Raw genomic sequence first — 15,544 nt, 5'->3', positions numbered from 1 at the left:
CACTTCTAAATCCAGACAATCACCGCATCCAATGTGCCCACCGTATCCCCGCCTACGACAATACCCCCGTACGTGAACACGGTGCTTTGATGAATCAGGCCGATAGCAAGCAGTTGGGTGATGTCGATGCTGCTGCTGCTGTCATAGTCGACGTATTCACAAGGTCTGGAACCATGGCCGGTAAAGACATCCCACTACGACTGGTATTAGGGTCAGATGTTTTACAGGGTATTCAGGAAAAGATTGCTAGCACAACCAAGCTTCTGGATGAGTGGAAACCGATTATTGTATCTACCGACCACAGAGACTAAATTACCTTCCTTGCGATATCCGCATTTGCAGCTGTCAAAGGCACTGTGGCATCGGGAATTCCTAGACTCTAAATAACAATAGTCGACAAGCTTCGAATACTCTGTCAGCATCTTAAAACCGTGGCGACATGAATTCAAGAAATTAAATACATAATGCCTCGTTGTTTGTCTATCCAACTGACACATTTTGCTACTAATGATAGTTGAAGACTTTACACTAACCTTCATGTAGATCACTGTGTTGTGAATTGAAGAACCTATTTGTCTAAGGTGGATTCATTCCTGAAAGTCCGAAATTCGGATCAAATAGGGAATTTCACTATTCAACAGATAGATTACAAACCGACTATAATATCAGTCGAACAGGATTATGAAAAGGAATAGAAAAAAAATAGTATTTTATGTCTAACCATAGTCTATCCATCGTGAAGTAAAGGACACCTTACTACTCAATAGACTGCCACAGAGAGGGGGAAAATCCTAGTGAGAATTTCCCAGGAATGCGTTTCCTGGAAGGTAAATTGATATTCGTGATTCATATAGTAACTCATACCAAGAAAGAGACAAAAGCTTTGTTAAAAAATTCGCTTCAAGCGCAAAATTATCCTGCCAGTGAATTTTGATTTGGGGTTGACTCTCGAGATATGGAAAATTTGAAGAGAAACAAGACACGGTGATACTCAGGATGCCAATGGGTAAATGGCCGAGACAATACTGATTGCTAAGTTCAAACGACTATTTCCCCTTCTCAACAGCATACGTATTCTAGAGTTTGAATATCAATATTGCATCCATTTATTCTGTATACAAACTTGAGAGTTTGGACTACCGAGTCACAACGCCGTATGCTTACCCTCGACTTGATCTTCAATTCGAACAGGTTTCCCAGTTAATACTTGCCTGCTGATCGGTGTTCTTAATGAGCAGAAAGTGTGCACTCTGTTTCGTGAGATAATTTGATGGTGATAATATTATCTATGATGATATATATTGACGAGCTCTAGATAATCACAAATGCTTAGATAGACACAACCACAGAGGAATCGTGAAAGCTGACGATCTTGTCGGTTGGTTTTTGCTCCAAAATAAGTGTTCGTTTCATATACGTGAGGGGAGTGTAAGCATATTATGCGTCGTATCCATATCAGCAGATTGTAAGCCAGATGAACAACAGTCGACTCGACTTGAAAGTGATCATTGTTCTAGACGCGTGGCAATCCAGTGATGATAGTTAAGACCGCTGGACGACGGTTGGTGGCAAAGCTGATCTTGAAATAGTAGAGTACAATGTATACGGGAAGGGATAGTTCTATTGGCATACCTCGGCTGTATCCAAACGGGTGTACTCAGCAATGGTTGCCAGATTACTTCTGGCGTACAGCCTTTGGCTTCCGTTTCTTGAATACCACGGCAGGTACATCATCATTACCTTCCGACGTCGCCTCTTGCTTGACAGCGGCAGACTCGACACTTTCTGGATCTGGCTTTATGACACTCGAAATACCTTGTCCTTCGTTGGATGGCTCTCGTTTGAGCGGAATACCAACATCTGCCTCCTCCTCTTTAGCCTCTTTCTTCACTGTCGGTTCTGAATTAGACTCTTCAATCTTGTCTTTCTTGATCGGTGCCAAAGTGCCACTCAGCAAGGCATCCAAGTCAGCGTCGTCTTTGGCTGCTTGTTTTGTGTCACGCCCCCATTTCCTGGGCTTCTTAAACAAGGTCTGCATGGCCTCCTCTTCTTCTTCCTCTCCTTCGCGCTTGACACGTTTTCGGACACCGGTAGCGACCGCTTCGACTTTGACATTGCCATCGGCATCCGTCTTCGGGGTATCGTCTATGATCCGAGTATTGGTTACCTGCCAGTCGCTGGCCATGGCCATGTCGCCGCGGAGTTCTGTTGGAATGTCAATGCCCATCTCAGCCAGTTGCTCCCATTGCTTCTGTCGTTGCGTTTCAGTGCCACGAGCTGTTGCTTGTGATGACTGCTTCGGCGCGACTGGCGCAGGACCGGAACTCGAACTGGGCCCAGCAGCATTGCTACTGCTGCTTGAGCCGACGACGCCATTGAGTCTCTCGATCTCGCGCTTTGCTCGGTCCTTCTCCTTTTCCTCCTTATCGTGCCCTCGGTGCAGGTCGCGCAGGAAGCGCTTCAAGGCGCTCTGATGTTTGGCTGTCGCGTCATGGTTGCTGCGCTCGAGCTTGGTATCGCGGACAAAGACGCTGCAGTGTTTACACCAGTACTTTGGTGTAGATTTCCAGTATTCTGACATTTTGAATCTTGGAAAGACGACCAGGAGAAAAGAGGCAGTTTCGAAGGTTTGGGATAGGTTAGGGACAGCCCCTTTGAGAGGGTCAAACAGAGCGAATTCGTACTCTTGTTGGATCTGAAGGTAGGTAGATAGATACCTAGGTAGGCAATTCTAAGGGACGTCGCGCTAGATAGGTACGTCAAGGCACGAGTAAGTGGTATGCAGATTGCCTTCATTGCATAATGTCTAAAACATTGCGGGTCCATCAAGATGATTCAGTTGTCAGTCTCGTGGCGTGCAGAATGAGAAGAAGCTGCTTTGGACCTCATTGTGGCGCAGTTTCAAACTTCCCGTGGCCAATTGGATCTGCATGTGGGAAAAACGGCCCAAGCTCTGAACTGCCCCTCCGCAAAACGACGCCAGAGGTGGGGTAATTATGAAAATCGCTGGGTTTCTGGCTTATCGGCGCTTATCGAGAAAGACCCCGAAATTTTGTTTACTGAAAATTTCTGCAGAGTGGAAGAAATTGTGAGGAGATTGGGCAGGCACGGGAAGCACTGGCGTGTCAATTTTTTTTCTTCTTCTTCTCTCCCTCCCTCGCCCTTCTTTCCTTTAAATGCGCTGCCATCTCTAGACCTTCCTTGATTTCCTGTGAGATCGAGGATCGTTCTTGACTTGAACCTCCTTTGTATTGTTGTAGCTTCCTGATCAGGATCAAGTCACAGCAATGGATCAGTCAAAGTTGGTTGAGCTGCTTCAGGCATCGACCATTCGTAAGTCTTATTCCGTCCTTTGGACACCTATCGCATTCGCCGTCGCCGTGGGTGCGGCTTGTTGACGAGTTTGCTAACGCTTCTTTTTTCTCCAGCTGATACCGTAAAGGTCAAGGCTGCCACTGCTGAGCTCAAGAAGAACTTTTACCCTCACCCTGAGTCTCTTCTTGGCCTCCTCCACGTCGTCGTCTCCCACGATGACGCCACCGTCCGTCAGCTCGCTGCCGTCCAGTCTTTGCGTCTAGTCCCCAAGCACTGGAAGAAGATCGCCGCCGACCAGAAGTCTGGAGTCCGTAACGAGGTTGTCCAGGCTGCTGTTCGTGAGCAGCACCCCAAGGTCCGCCATGGTATCTCTCGTGTCATTGCTGGCATTGCTGTCATTGACTTTGAGAACAAGGAGTGGCCCGAACTGCTTCCCAACGTTCTCCAGTTGACCACCTCTGACGATGTCGCCCATCGCGAGATTGGCTCCTACATCATTTACAGTCTGCTCGAGGCTGACCCCACCACTTTCGTTGAGCACCTGGCCCAGATGTTCGAGCTTTTCAGCAAGACCATCCGCGACCCCCAGAGCCGCAGTGTTCGCATCAACACCATGCTTTCCATTAGCTCGCTACTCCTCCTGATCCAAGCTGATGAGGACGAGGAGTCCGTGGCTACCGTCCAGGAGTTCGTCCCCGCCATGGTTGACGTTCTCAAGGACACCATCAACAGCGGCGATGACGAGGGTACCCAGCAGGCTTTCGAAGTCTTCCAGAGTTTCCTGGGCTACGAATCCGCTCTCATCTCCAAGTACTTCAAGGATCTCATCCAGTTCATGCTCGAGCTGTCTGCCAACACAAACGCCGACGATGAAGTCCGAAACCAGGCCTTGGCCTTCCTCACTCAGTGTGCTCACTACCGTCGCATGAAGCTCCAGGCCATCCCCAACTTGGCCACTGAGCTCACCCGCCAGAGCATGCAGATTCTGGCCGAGCTTGAGGAGGATGACGACGAGGATGACATGACTCCGCCCCGCGCTGCCCTGGCCCTGATTGACCAGCTCTCCACCGATCTGCCTCCCAGACAGGTGGTTGTTCCCATCCTCGAGGATCTGAAGAAGTACGCTTCCTCCGAGACCGTTGGAGCCCGCCGTGCGGCCATGATTGCTCTTGGTACCTGCGCTGAGGGTGCCCCCGACTTTGTCGCCACTCAGGTGGAGAGCCTCATGCCTATCATTCTGCAGCTTCTCAACGACGCCAACCGAGCTGTGCGCCACGATGCCCTCGTGTGCCTCATGCGCATGGGCGAGGACTTGGCTGAGTTCATGAAGGCCCACCACGAAACCATCATGACGGCTCTGGTTAAGAACCTGGAAGCCGCATCTGAGAACGAGAACGATGATAAGAACGTTGAAATCATCAGCTCGGTCTGCGGATCCATCGACACCATGGCCGAGGGTCTTGGTGGTGAGGTTATGCAGAAGTACGCCGAGGGCCTCATCAGCCGCGTTGGCCGTTTCCTCAACCACTCTGACGTCAAGGTCAAGGCTGCCGCCGCTGGTGCCATTGGTGCCATTGCTCTGTCCATCGAGGACGCCTTCAAGCCATACCTGAAGGAGACAATGGAGGCCATGTCGCCCTTCGTTGTTGCAGAGGACAGTGAGGATGACTTGTCCTTGCGTAGCTCCGTCGTCGATGCCATGGGTCGCATTGCCGTTGGTGTCGGTGCTCAGGATTTCCAGCCCTATGTCATGCCCCTGCTTATGTCTAGTGAAAAAGCACTGAACCTTGGCAACGCCAGACTTCGTGAGACCACCTTCATTCTCTGGAGTCAGCTCTCCAAGGTCTACGAGGGTGACCTCGGCGATTCGCTTCAGGGTATCTTCAAGGGTCTCTTTGATTGCATCGAGCTTGAGGAAGAGGACCTCGATTTCGATGATGAAGAGGTCGCCGGCCTCGTGGATGGTCAGCTCGTCACCGATGGCAAGAAGCTCAGAGTCAAGGCCGATGATGCCGATGACGAAGAGGATGAAATGGATGATGACGATGATGACGATTGGGATGACATTATGGGCATTTCCCAAGCTGCCATGGAGAAGGAGGTTGCTGTTGAGGTCCTTGGTGATGTTATCAGCCATGCTAAGGACAAGAGCGTTCCTTACCTCGAGAAGGCCATCGAACTCATCTCGCCCCTCGTCGAGCACAACTACGAGGGCTGCAGAAAGGCCGCCATCTCGACTCTCTGGCGTACTTATGCATGTGTCTGGCAGATCATGGAGGAGCAGACTGGCCAGAAGTGGTCGCCTGGTCTGCCTCTCAGCTTTGAGACTCCTTCCCACCTTGCCAAGCTTGGCGAGGTTGTCGCCACTGCTACCCTCCAGCTGTGGCTCGAGGAGTCTGACCGGTACGTAAACAACTTTGCATCACATTTGTTTTCACTTTTTTTTGTTCCTCCCCTACTATCTTTCTACATGATGAGTACTCTACGTTATACCCAGCTCACTCAGACGCAAAATGCGGTTGCTGAGAAAACGTTACATCTACTCCTGATTGAATCTGTTTCACCAAAGTTTTGCTTGAGCACTTTCGATAGAGCATCATACTAACTTTGAAAAGTGATGTCGTTACCGAGATCAACCGCAATGTCGCTGCTACTCTGAAGCTGTGTGGACCTGCCATTCTGTCGCAGAACGGCATGACCGAGCAGACCATCACCGTTCTCGGAACGCTGATCACCAGATCTCACCCTTGCCAGCAGGACCTTGGCGACGAGGAAGAGAACCAGGTCGCTGAGGGAGCCTCAGAGTGGGATTGGCTGGTCGTTGACACCGCCTTGGACGTTGTCATTGGCGTGGCCGCTGCCTTTGGCACTCAATTTGCCGAGGTCTGGAAGATCTTTGAGAAGCCCATCGTCAAGCTCGTCAGCTCCCAGGAGGCCATCGAGCGTTCCACGGCTGTTGGTGTGATTGCTGAGTGCACTGCCTACATGGGCTCCGCCGTCACTCCTTACACCAAGACTCTGTTAGCACCTATGCTGCACCGTCTTTCGGACGAGGACAAGGAGACCAAGTCCAACGCTGCGTACGCCGTTGGCCAGCTTTGCTACCACTCCACTGACAGTGCCACTTACCTGCCCGCCTACCCCCAGATCATGAGCAAGCTGGAGCCTCTGTTGCACATCAGTGAGAGCAGACTGCAAGACAACGCTACTGGCTGCATGAGCCGTCTCATTCTCGCTCACCCTGACAAGGTTCCTCTGGAGCAGGTGCTGCCTGCTCTGGTCGAGTTGCTGCCGCTCAAGGAGGACTACGAGGAGAACAAGCCTGTTTACGAGTGTATTGCTAAGCTTTGTAAGTTTTACCACCAAGGACCTATCATGACCAATTACTAACATGTCTGCAGACGAGCTCCAGAACCCTACCATCCAGGGACTGACGCAGCGTCTCGTACCCGTCTTCCAGCAGGTGCTTGGACCTCCCGAGGAGCAGCTGGAGCCCGAGACTCGCCAAGGTCTCCAGGAGCTGGTACGCAAGCTGGGTATTGCGTAAATGTTCACGTATGATATAACAATGATACCCACGAAGAGAACCCGAGGCCATATACCCCAGGCTGATGACGGTATGATGGCATGACTTCAGGCATAGGCATTGGGAGGAACATTTGATTGCGGATGCACATAAAACTTTACGATTCCCCCTGGTAGATAGACGCCTTTGTTTACTGTTCCTTTTGTTCATGGGTGAGCCGGCTACAATTATTCGAGCCCAGCCCCCAGATCTGAATATGTCGCGAGACAAATAAAGATAAAAATATTCCTATAATTATCGGCAATGATATACTGGGTCTTGCGTGATGTCTCTGTCAAACTTGTAGCAAAACAAGAAAATTCAACATGATAAATGATCGTTTTTAAATATATTCGTCCGTCAACGAACAGGATTTGGTGGCATGCTTAATATCATTGAATCGTTATGTCAACTACATTGTGTACCTATATATCGTGTACATGGAACACCTAAGCGCTTCCCCACTCAATCGTCAGACTGACACTGTGTGAGCTGCCAGAGTAGACCTTGCCCTGGGTAGTGCCGCTAGGAGTAGAATCGGCGGAGAAGGCAGTGCTGCCACTCGCCATAAGGTTGCTGCCGCTGGCAGTGAAGACGGTGGCGGTAACGCCGGAGCCGCAGGTGAAGACACCCGAGACGATACCGCACGAGCCCTTTGAGGATTTCAAAGTGAAGCCGCTGCCGCTGGCCGTGGCGGTGATGGTCGCGCAGGTACCACTGACATACCAGGTGCCGGCCGAGATGAGACATCCCTTGGTGGAGCCTCCCGAGACGACATTGAGGTATCCTGAACCAGAGAAAGCGGTACCATCACCTCCGCCATCGCCGCCGCCACCATCACCACCACCATCGCCCCCACCATTCTTGGGCAGATACCTGCATATTATTAGCTCCATGATCAATTTGCAAGAATTCTAGGCCCACGTTAGGGTCAGGCCAAAGGGGTTCAACGTACTTGATGCCAGTGGTCGGGCAGTCGGCGCTGTTGAGGGTGGCCACGGGGATCCAGGTACCAGACTGGACGCTGCCCTTGACATTGAAAAAGTACCAGACCTCGCTAAGCTCGGAGTCGCTGCAGCCGAGGTAGACGCTGGCGCCGTGGTTCTTGGTGAGAGCGGCCTGGATGGCGGCCAGCGTATAGGTCTTGCTGGAGCTCGGGGTGATGCCAGCGGCCGAGAGCCAGGTGTAGGTGGGCAGGGACTTGAAGAGCTCAACGACCTTGCTGGCAAAGTCAACGACCTCTTGGCCCGTCTGGTAGCTGGTGTAGCAATCCGGGTCTAGCGTCGAGATGCACGTGCCGTGCTTGTCCCACTCGTGCTCCCAAAAGGTCTCGGGCGTGCCGCTGTTGGACTGCCAGTACTCCTCCATGTAGGCGAGCAGCTCCGTCTCGCCGAATTTAGTCAGGATGTTGGTGATGCTTGAATACTCGCGCGACGAGTCACAGTTGGACTGGTAGGTGCCATCACAGTTGTCGGGCTATTTCCCCGCATGTCAGTTTAAGCATTGTCATTTTCCTTCCTTTTTCTTTTCATAAGAAAGTCTCGCATCATTGGATATATCATGTAAAAAGTCAAAACGCACCCAGAGACCGTGGATAGTCCAGCTGTCATCGGGACCAGTCACGGGGTCCGTGTCCCAGAACTGGGTCTGCAGCAAAGCGCCACCGGGAGCATTGAAGCAGCAGAGGTTAGTCTGGACCGTGGTGTTGTGGCAAGACTGCTGCGAGGTGGCCGGGCAAGTCTCGGAGGCGAAGGTGGTGAAGTCGCTCCGGTAAGCCATGTGGTCGAGCGGGCCCGCAAGGGCGCTCGCCGCAAAGAGAGCACCAAGTGCTGACAACAACATGGCTGTCGATGGGGAGGGTGACGATTGATTGATTATACAATCAGTCTTTCTTTTAACCAACAAAAGCAGTCAGCCCCAGCAGACGTTGCGAGGTTGCGGCGGTGGACATCGACACAAGGGGAAAAAAAAGCCAAGGCGTCATGGACCCTCCTCGCATTATGTACTGCTCACGATTCTCTATCTTCCCTTCGCGTAAACTCATGCGACGATCTGGGGGTGGGAGTTCCGTCTCATGGTTCGTCCTCTTGTGGGCAGAAGCAAGTTACCCGTCCGTCGGTGGTTGTGGCAAACCGGCCTTCCACAATGGTGATGGGACCTTCCGTCTGGAGTTTACGCCCAAAAACCAACACCAAAACCCACCCGACCCGAGCCAACTAGCGCAAGACCAACCAGATCAGACAGAACTCTCTCTACTCTCATGTACTATGTACGAGGAGGGCCAGTCCCGTCTGGCGGCGACTCCCGGTTTCTAATAATGGCAACGGCTTTTTGATTGGGATCTACTGGCACGCTCTTTACACGAGGCAACGTGTCAGCCAACCAGCAGATGGCTACGCTGCGGTGCGAGATGCCTGATCGGGCATGTGATTATAGTTGTGGGGTAACAAGAGTCAAAAAGTGGGCGGTAAATGTAGAGATAGATCTCGGGAACAAGCTGCAGGTCAGAACAGGTTCTTTATTCCAGGGGCTTGTTTGGTAGCTTAATCGAGACAGGTGAAGAGAAAGAAAAGAGAGACAAACCTCCACTACTACCGTGAACTATCGATTATTTGCTCGGATCTCGGTGGGTCAAGGCTCGGAGCATGAACCGATGAATGCAAGCAATATTTGGCCGTGGCCAGACACAACGATGTGGTTGGTTTAAATTGATGTTGTTGGATTAAGGTAGGCGGGTGATTTTCCCACTAAAAACAACTGATTACTGATTGAGCAGCCAGGACGTCTCGGCGCTACTGGTATAATATGATGCCAACAAGTTGCGATAAACTGTGGATTGACATTCCACTGCTAATAAATGTCTCCTAAGCGAAGCATTCTAGCGATTGTCATTGGCGGGTAAATGGGTCCTTAACATGCCTGTATTTATATAGCAGGGTACAGGCCTAAGCCGTGGGGTTCGAGTATAGCAGATCCGCCTCACGGGTTCTATATTTCATCGCATCTCTTCCGTTCTTCTCAAGTTTGAAGGCCTCTGATCTATAGGAACGTGCTCACGCATCTTCAAGGTGGTTGTGAAATGCGGTCTCAAGGGTTCTCGCGGCACATGCAACCTCCTCATCGCCATTGAATTTAGCAGCACAATGCTGCAAGCTGGTGTTCGTCCATTTGCCTTGCAGCCGGCTAATTACAGATCACACAGTCCTTTTCGGAGAAGAGTAACGTAGCAAACTTCGTATTGACTCGAAGGAGGTTTTGCTTTTTCCCTTGCGAATTCACGCGCGAATGGAGCAATGGTCAAGTATAAAAGAAGCAACAATATTTGAGATCGTTGATATCTAAATTTTTTCCCGTGCAGACAGGACCGCAAATCACAATATAACTCAATTGAGACTCAAACAGCTTTTTTTCGCTTTTTGATTGCCATCAAGGCCCGCCAGCTTCATCCGTTCCGAATAACCATGTATGCAGCGTATTGGACTGCGATAGCCGCTTCGGCTTTCTCCTTTGCCCTCGCTTTGCCTGACACGATTCGAGACGTGACAGATTATGGGTATTGGAATGTCAATGTCACTTCGAGCAGCGCCGCATCAGGCTATCGCTATGGCGACGTGTACGCCGAGTACTCTGGAGCTCAGGGAAACATTAGTCACTTCTCTTGGCTCTACGACCCATCAGTCAGGGCCACCACAACCACAACGGACAATCCACTGTTCAATAGCAGCATTGTCGATGGGCAGGGTGATCATAGTAAGTTTTTTTGACGTCTTTCTGCCCCTTGAGCACTCACTTTGGGGGAGGATGATGATAGCTGAGATTTGGCCACAGCCATCAACATTGAGCAGACTGTAGAAATACAGGCCTCCAATGTTACTCTGGTAGGAAGTGGCGCTCTTACTATGAAGTGTGGATTGGGAGGAGCTGGTCGAGGCTGCGCTGGATCGCTCACGATTGTTGCAAGTCCTGACCAGTCATGATTACCATGGCTAGCATTTTCCTGTGGGCAGAGAAGTGCATAGGTTGGCCAGGATATTCATCGTCTGGTTTCAGGCACTCCTCATTGATTTCAAGTGATTCCGGCGAAACCGAGTACAGGATAGTCTGTTTTCAGGCACCATAGCTGAATCACTACCACCATGATAGTGTGCATAACCAAGACTGGCGGCGGCTTGGAGATTTGTGACAATGGGCTCGGTGTGACTACTAGTATTGGCCTCTTAGGACTCTAATCAAACCATACCTTTAAAAAATCGCCCTGCATTATGGTAGATTGTGGCTGGCTGTAATCATGAAGGAGAGACGAGACCATTACAAAGCCATAGCTCTATCTAAAGGTTCCAACTCGGCAATATCGCACATGATAAATATGATCAACGACCAGAAATACCCCCCAAACGGGTATGTGCATGGATGGCGCTAAACTAGATACATCTTGTAGTGGTGGCGGTACCTTGCGCCTGAGTGCCTCGACTTATTAATCTGGAAATATTGTCACTGCAACCTCCTTTTCGGTCGAGTTATAGCACAGTTTCTGTCCGAATTGGTAACATTGCGACAGATCAAGTCGCGGACTTGGAAAAATGTGAGATTTTGCATGTTTCAATCTTTTCTGCAGCAAATGATGTCGAGTTGAATAAAATCCTGACCAGCTGAGAACAAAGTTGCAAGATTACTCATATTTGTCAACATTCGACCATGAACTTGGGCGCATGGAAACGGCGAGAAGAATCTACAAAAACCTTGCAAGAAATCAGGCCATCGACGGGTTTCGCGTTCCGTGCACTTGATCAATGTGTCATCGTGACTGATTTGGGGTGTGGTGCATTGAAAGCAACACAAGTCCAAGGCCCGGCCGATGACTTTGGTGTGGGTTTGCGCTCTTTGTGCGTGAACCTGAACCAGTCGCCGTCCCCCCCGGGGGCCCGCATCCGCGTGGCGAATTCAATCACGGAGCGGCAAGCGAATAATAAGACAGGCTAAATAGGCCGGCGGAGCATCGCTGATTCGTCACTTTTTCCTTCTTCCTGGTATTATTTGCATCAGCAATACCAGGGGGTTGATGGTGAGCACTCACACCCTAGGCCAGGAGTCAGCCAGGCCGCCAGGAGCCCTGCCAAGCCCTGCGGCTGCTCGCATCTATACTTGCGTCTTTTGTGCCTGAACTGTAATTGTCCCTAAGATGAGATGACTCGTCGATAGTGACAGGATGTGTCTGCCGGTTTCCGAATCGCTCTTTTTCTTTCTGGGGGAGATGGATGCAATGGCCTTCCACCCCTACAAATCTACTCTACCACGAGAATACTTGAGGTAAATGTGCGTGGTGCCTCCGCCATCGCGCAGAAGCTTGTTGGCGATGCTCAAAGTTTTTTCTTAGTATCGTAATAGATCCTACCACTTACAAACCTTCTAGGCAGCCCATATGTGAGGCATTCCAGAAACATCCTTTTTTTTTTTCCCTTTCCCCTGCCCTTCAAATACCATCCTTCTTCCACTGGCTTCTTCATTCATGTTTCATTAACCACGCCAGTATTCGCCGACAATCCACAGGGTAGCTCCTTCCATCAGTGTAATACGGCCATAGATATTTACGTCAACGACTTGGAGACAACAATTTCCCTCTTGTAAGCAGACGACGACATCGACATCAGACTCGGCACTTTCAAACCCGTCGTTTACCTGTTCGACAAACCCCACCATGGGTACTTTGGAAGCATCGTTATCCATCACTGGCATGACCTGTGCGTCTTGCTCAAATACAATTACATCGACACTTCAGAAATCAGGCTGGATCTCTAAAGCCACCGTGGACCTGCTGAACAACAGTGCCACTGTCGAATTCACTGGAGAGAACGACAAGGCCCTCGAAATTGTCCGAGCCATTGAAGACCTTGGTTACGAAGCACAAATCAATCAAGTCAAGGCGCAAGGAGTTTCACCAATAGTCGACAACTCCAGGACCGTTGATGTCCACATCGACGGCTTTCACTGCGAGCTGTGCCCTAGTAGAGTTGTCGCAGGCCTCTTGCCGCTCCAGGAACATGGCATCATCGAGGTCACGACTCAACCTACCAAGGATAGCCCGATTATGAGCATCAAGTACGCGCCGATACCCTCGAGACTCAATATCCGGCAGATTCTGGCGGCTATCCAGGCCATCGATCCATTATTTCACCCGTCCATTCACCATCCCATTTCAGCCGAAGAACGATCGAAACGTATTCACGCCAGGCAACAAAAGCAGATATCAATGAGACTTTTGGGCACCTTTATCATCGCCATTCCAACTTTCATCATCGGCATTGCCTACATGAGCCTGGTATCCAAACAAAACAGTGCTCGGCAATACCTCATGAGCCCCATGGCCGATGGCATCAGCCGAGCACAGATCGCCTTGCTCATCTTGGCAACACCCGTGTACTTTTGTGCCGCAGATCTTTTCCATCGCAGGGCTCTCAAGGAAATATGGATGCTCTGGAGACCATCAAGTAAGACGCCAATATTACAACGCCTTTACCGGTTTGGGAGTATGAACATGCTCATGTCTCTGGGAACAACAATCGCATACATATCCTCCTTGGCTCAAATCTTTGCTGCCGCGGTGCACCCACCCAACGGCATGGTGGATGACTCAAATTTCTATTTTGATTCGGTTGTGTTTCTGACACTTTTCCTGCTCGCTGGAAGGCTCATTGAAGCATACAGCAAAGCCAGGACAGGCAATGCTGTGGAGATGCTGGGCAAGCTGCGGCCCACAACTGCCATCTTGATCACTAACACAGACAATGGCACGGCGACGAGTACCATTGCTGCTGAACTTCTCGATAATGGCGACACTATTCAGGTCACCAACGGCGCATCCCCGCCATGCGACGGTGAAGTGTCCCAAGGCGAATCGCAATTTGATGAGTCCAGTCTGACAGGCGAGTCGAGGCTGATCAAGAAAACCCTCGGGGATGCAGTCTTTGCTGGAACTGTCAACAAGGGACATCCAATCCAGGTTCGAGTCACGGGCGTGGCAGGCCGGTCCATGTTGGACAAGATTGTCGAGGTTGTCCGTGAGGGCCAGACCAAACGAGCACCGATGGAAAAAATAGCCGATGTCCTCACCGCCTACTTTGTACCCGCTGTCACCTTGATCGCCATTGTTACCTTCATGGTCTGGCTCATCCTTGGCGTATCCGGCAAGCTTCCTGAAAGCTGGCTGAATGACGACTCCGAGTCGTGGGTGGTGTTTGCACTCCAGTTTGCTATTGCTGTTTTCGTTGTTGCATGTCCCTGTGGCCTTGGCCTTGCTGCTCCGACTGCCATTTTCGTTGGGGGTGGAACGGCGGCCAAGCATGGGATCCTCGCCAAGGGCGGTGGTGAGGCCTTTGAGAAAGCGAGCCACGTTAGATGTATCGTGTTTGACAAGACGGGCACTCTCACAGAGGGCGGTGAGCCCAAGGTCACTAACCACAAAATTTGCCGGGAAGACAGCAACGCGCATCTGCTCGAGGCCATCAGCACCTTGGAGCAACACAGCAGTCATCCTGTAGCCAAAGCCCTCCAGTCGTTCTGCAAACCGGACCAGTCACAAAAGTCCATGCTCGTTCGTGATGTTGAGGAGATTCCTGGCAAGGGATTGAGGGCAACCTTTGACGATCTTGAATTGATTATCGGCAATGCAAAACTCATGGAGGACTTTGATGTTGATACGTCGTCCGCAGTGGAACTCGATACTTGGAAAGGCAAAGGATACTCGATTGCACTAGCCGCCACCAAGGTCAACGGGCAGTCCTCGTACAAGCTCGCCGCGTACTTTGCCATCTCTGACCCGATCAGAGCAGAGGCGATCCCGGTCATCGCGGCACTCCAGGCCCATGGTATCGATGTCTGGATGCTCTCAGGCGACAACACCGTGACCGCACGCGCCGTGGCCGAACGCATCGGTATACCGGAGCACAACGTCATTGCCGAAGTCCTGCCCACGGACAAGGCAGACAGGGTGGCCGAAATCCAGGCGGGCATGATGGCCCGCAACCGATCCAACGACAGCCGCCCGCTGATAGCCATGGTTGGAGACGGCATCAACGACGCGCCCGCTCTCGCCGTGGCCGATGTGGGCGTCGCCGTCGGCTCTGGTACCGATGTGGCCATTTCGTCGGCCGACTTCGTGCTCGTCAACTCGGATTTGCGGAGCATCGTCACGCTGCTGGCGCTCAGCCGTACCGTGTTCCGCCGCATCAAGTTCAATTTCGCCTGGGCTTTGGTTTATAATCTGCTTGCTGTGCCCTTTGCTGCTGGTTGTTTTTATCCGTTGGGCGTCAAACTGGACCCCGTCTGGGCTAGTCTGGCCATGGCTATGAGCAGCATCAGCGTGGTTCTGAGCAGTCTAGCTTTGCGTTTGCAAGTGCCCTTGCTTGGGTTCAGGACAAAGGAGATTCCTCTGGAGGCTGTTTAAAATGTTTGATGGAGTGAGACATGGACTTGGTCAGAAATTGAGATACCCAGTAGTTTGATATTAATGAAAAGGCGATTAACCGAACTCATAGAGGAGCATGTTGAAGAAAGTTGTTTCACCCAACAAGCAGGTCACCATTGCATTTACTGGATCGTAAACCGTTTTGATAAGATTTCAGTCTAGGCCCATTACCTCGAGAAGACCTTGGGAAGTCTCGCATCATG

General features: G+C 51.0%; 5 protein-coding genes across 5 annotated transcripts; 3 read left to right on the top strand and 2 right to left on the bottom strand.

The window, feature by feature from the left end:
* Positions 1-1,675: 1,675 nt before the first annotated feature.
* On the bottom strand, positions 1,676-2,581 carry PFICI_10242 (uncharacterized protein; the record flags this gene model as incomplete). Its single annotated transcript, XM_007838823.1, has 1 exon — positions 1,676-2,581. The coding sequence occupies one exon, from the start codon at positions 2,579-2,581 to the stop codon at positions 1,676-1,678; it is 906 nt and encodes a 301-aa protein (XP_007837014.1).
* A 706-nt stretch (positions 2,582-3,287) lies between these two features.
* PFICI_10241 (uncharacterized protein) lies at positions 3,288-6,862 on the top strand (the record flags this gene model as incomplete). Its single annotated transcript, XM_007838822.1, has 4 exons — positions 3,288-3,333; positions 3,429-5,718; positions 5,931-6,664; positions 6,717-6,862. The coding sequence occupies 4 exons, from the start codon at positions 3,288-3,290 to the stop codon at positions 6,860-6,862; spliced, it is 3,216 nt and encodes a 1,071-aa protein (XP_007837013.1).
* A 467-nt stretch (positions 6,863-7,329) lies between these two features.
* Positions 7,330-8,722, bottom strand: PFICI_10240 (uncharacterized protein; the record flags this gene model as incomplete). Its single annotated transcript, XM_007838821.1, has 3 exons — positions 7,330-7,756; positions 7,836-8,356; positions 8,462-8,722. 3 exons carry the CDS (start codon positions 8,720-8,722, stop codon positions 7,330-7,332), a joined length of 1,209 nt encoding a protein of 402 aa, XP_007837012.1.
* A 1,619-nt stretch (positions 8,723-10,341) lies between these two features.
* PFICI_10239 (uncharacterized protein) lies at positions 10,342-10,857 on the top strand (the record flags this gene model as incomplete). Its single annotated transcript, XM_007838820.1, has 2 exons — positions 10,342-10,630; positions 10,709-10,857. 2 exons carry the CDS (start codon positions 10,342-10,344, stop codon positions 10,855-10,857), a joined length of 438 nt encoding a protein of 145 aa, XP_007837011.1.
* A 1,718-nt stretch (positions 10,858-12,575) lies between these two features.
* Positions 12,576-15,320, top strand: PFICI_10238 (uncharacterized protein; the record flags this gene model as incomplete). Its single annotated transcript, XM_007838819.1, has 1 exon — positions 12,576-15,320. The coding sequence occupies one exon, from the start codon at positions 12,576-12,578 to the stop codon at positions 15,318-15,320; it is 2,745 nt and encodes a 914-aa protein (XP_007837010.1).
* Between the last annotated feature and the right edge of the window lie 224 nt (positions 15,321-15,544).

Source organism: Pestalotiopsis fici, assembly GCF_000516985.1.
Source record: "Pestalotiopsis fici W106-1 unplaced genomic scaffold PFICI_Scf_7, whole genome shotgun sequence".
Taxonomy (NCBI): domain Eukaryota; kingdom Fungi; phylum Ascomycota; class Sordariomycetes; order Amphisphaeriales; family Sporocadaceae; genus Pestalotiopsis; species Pestalotiopsis fici.
This window is presented reverse-complemented; position numbering and strand designations above follow the sequence as displayed.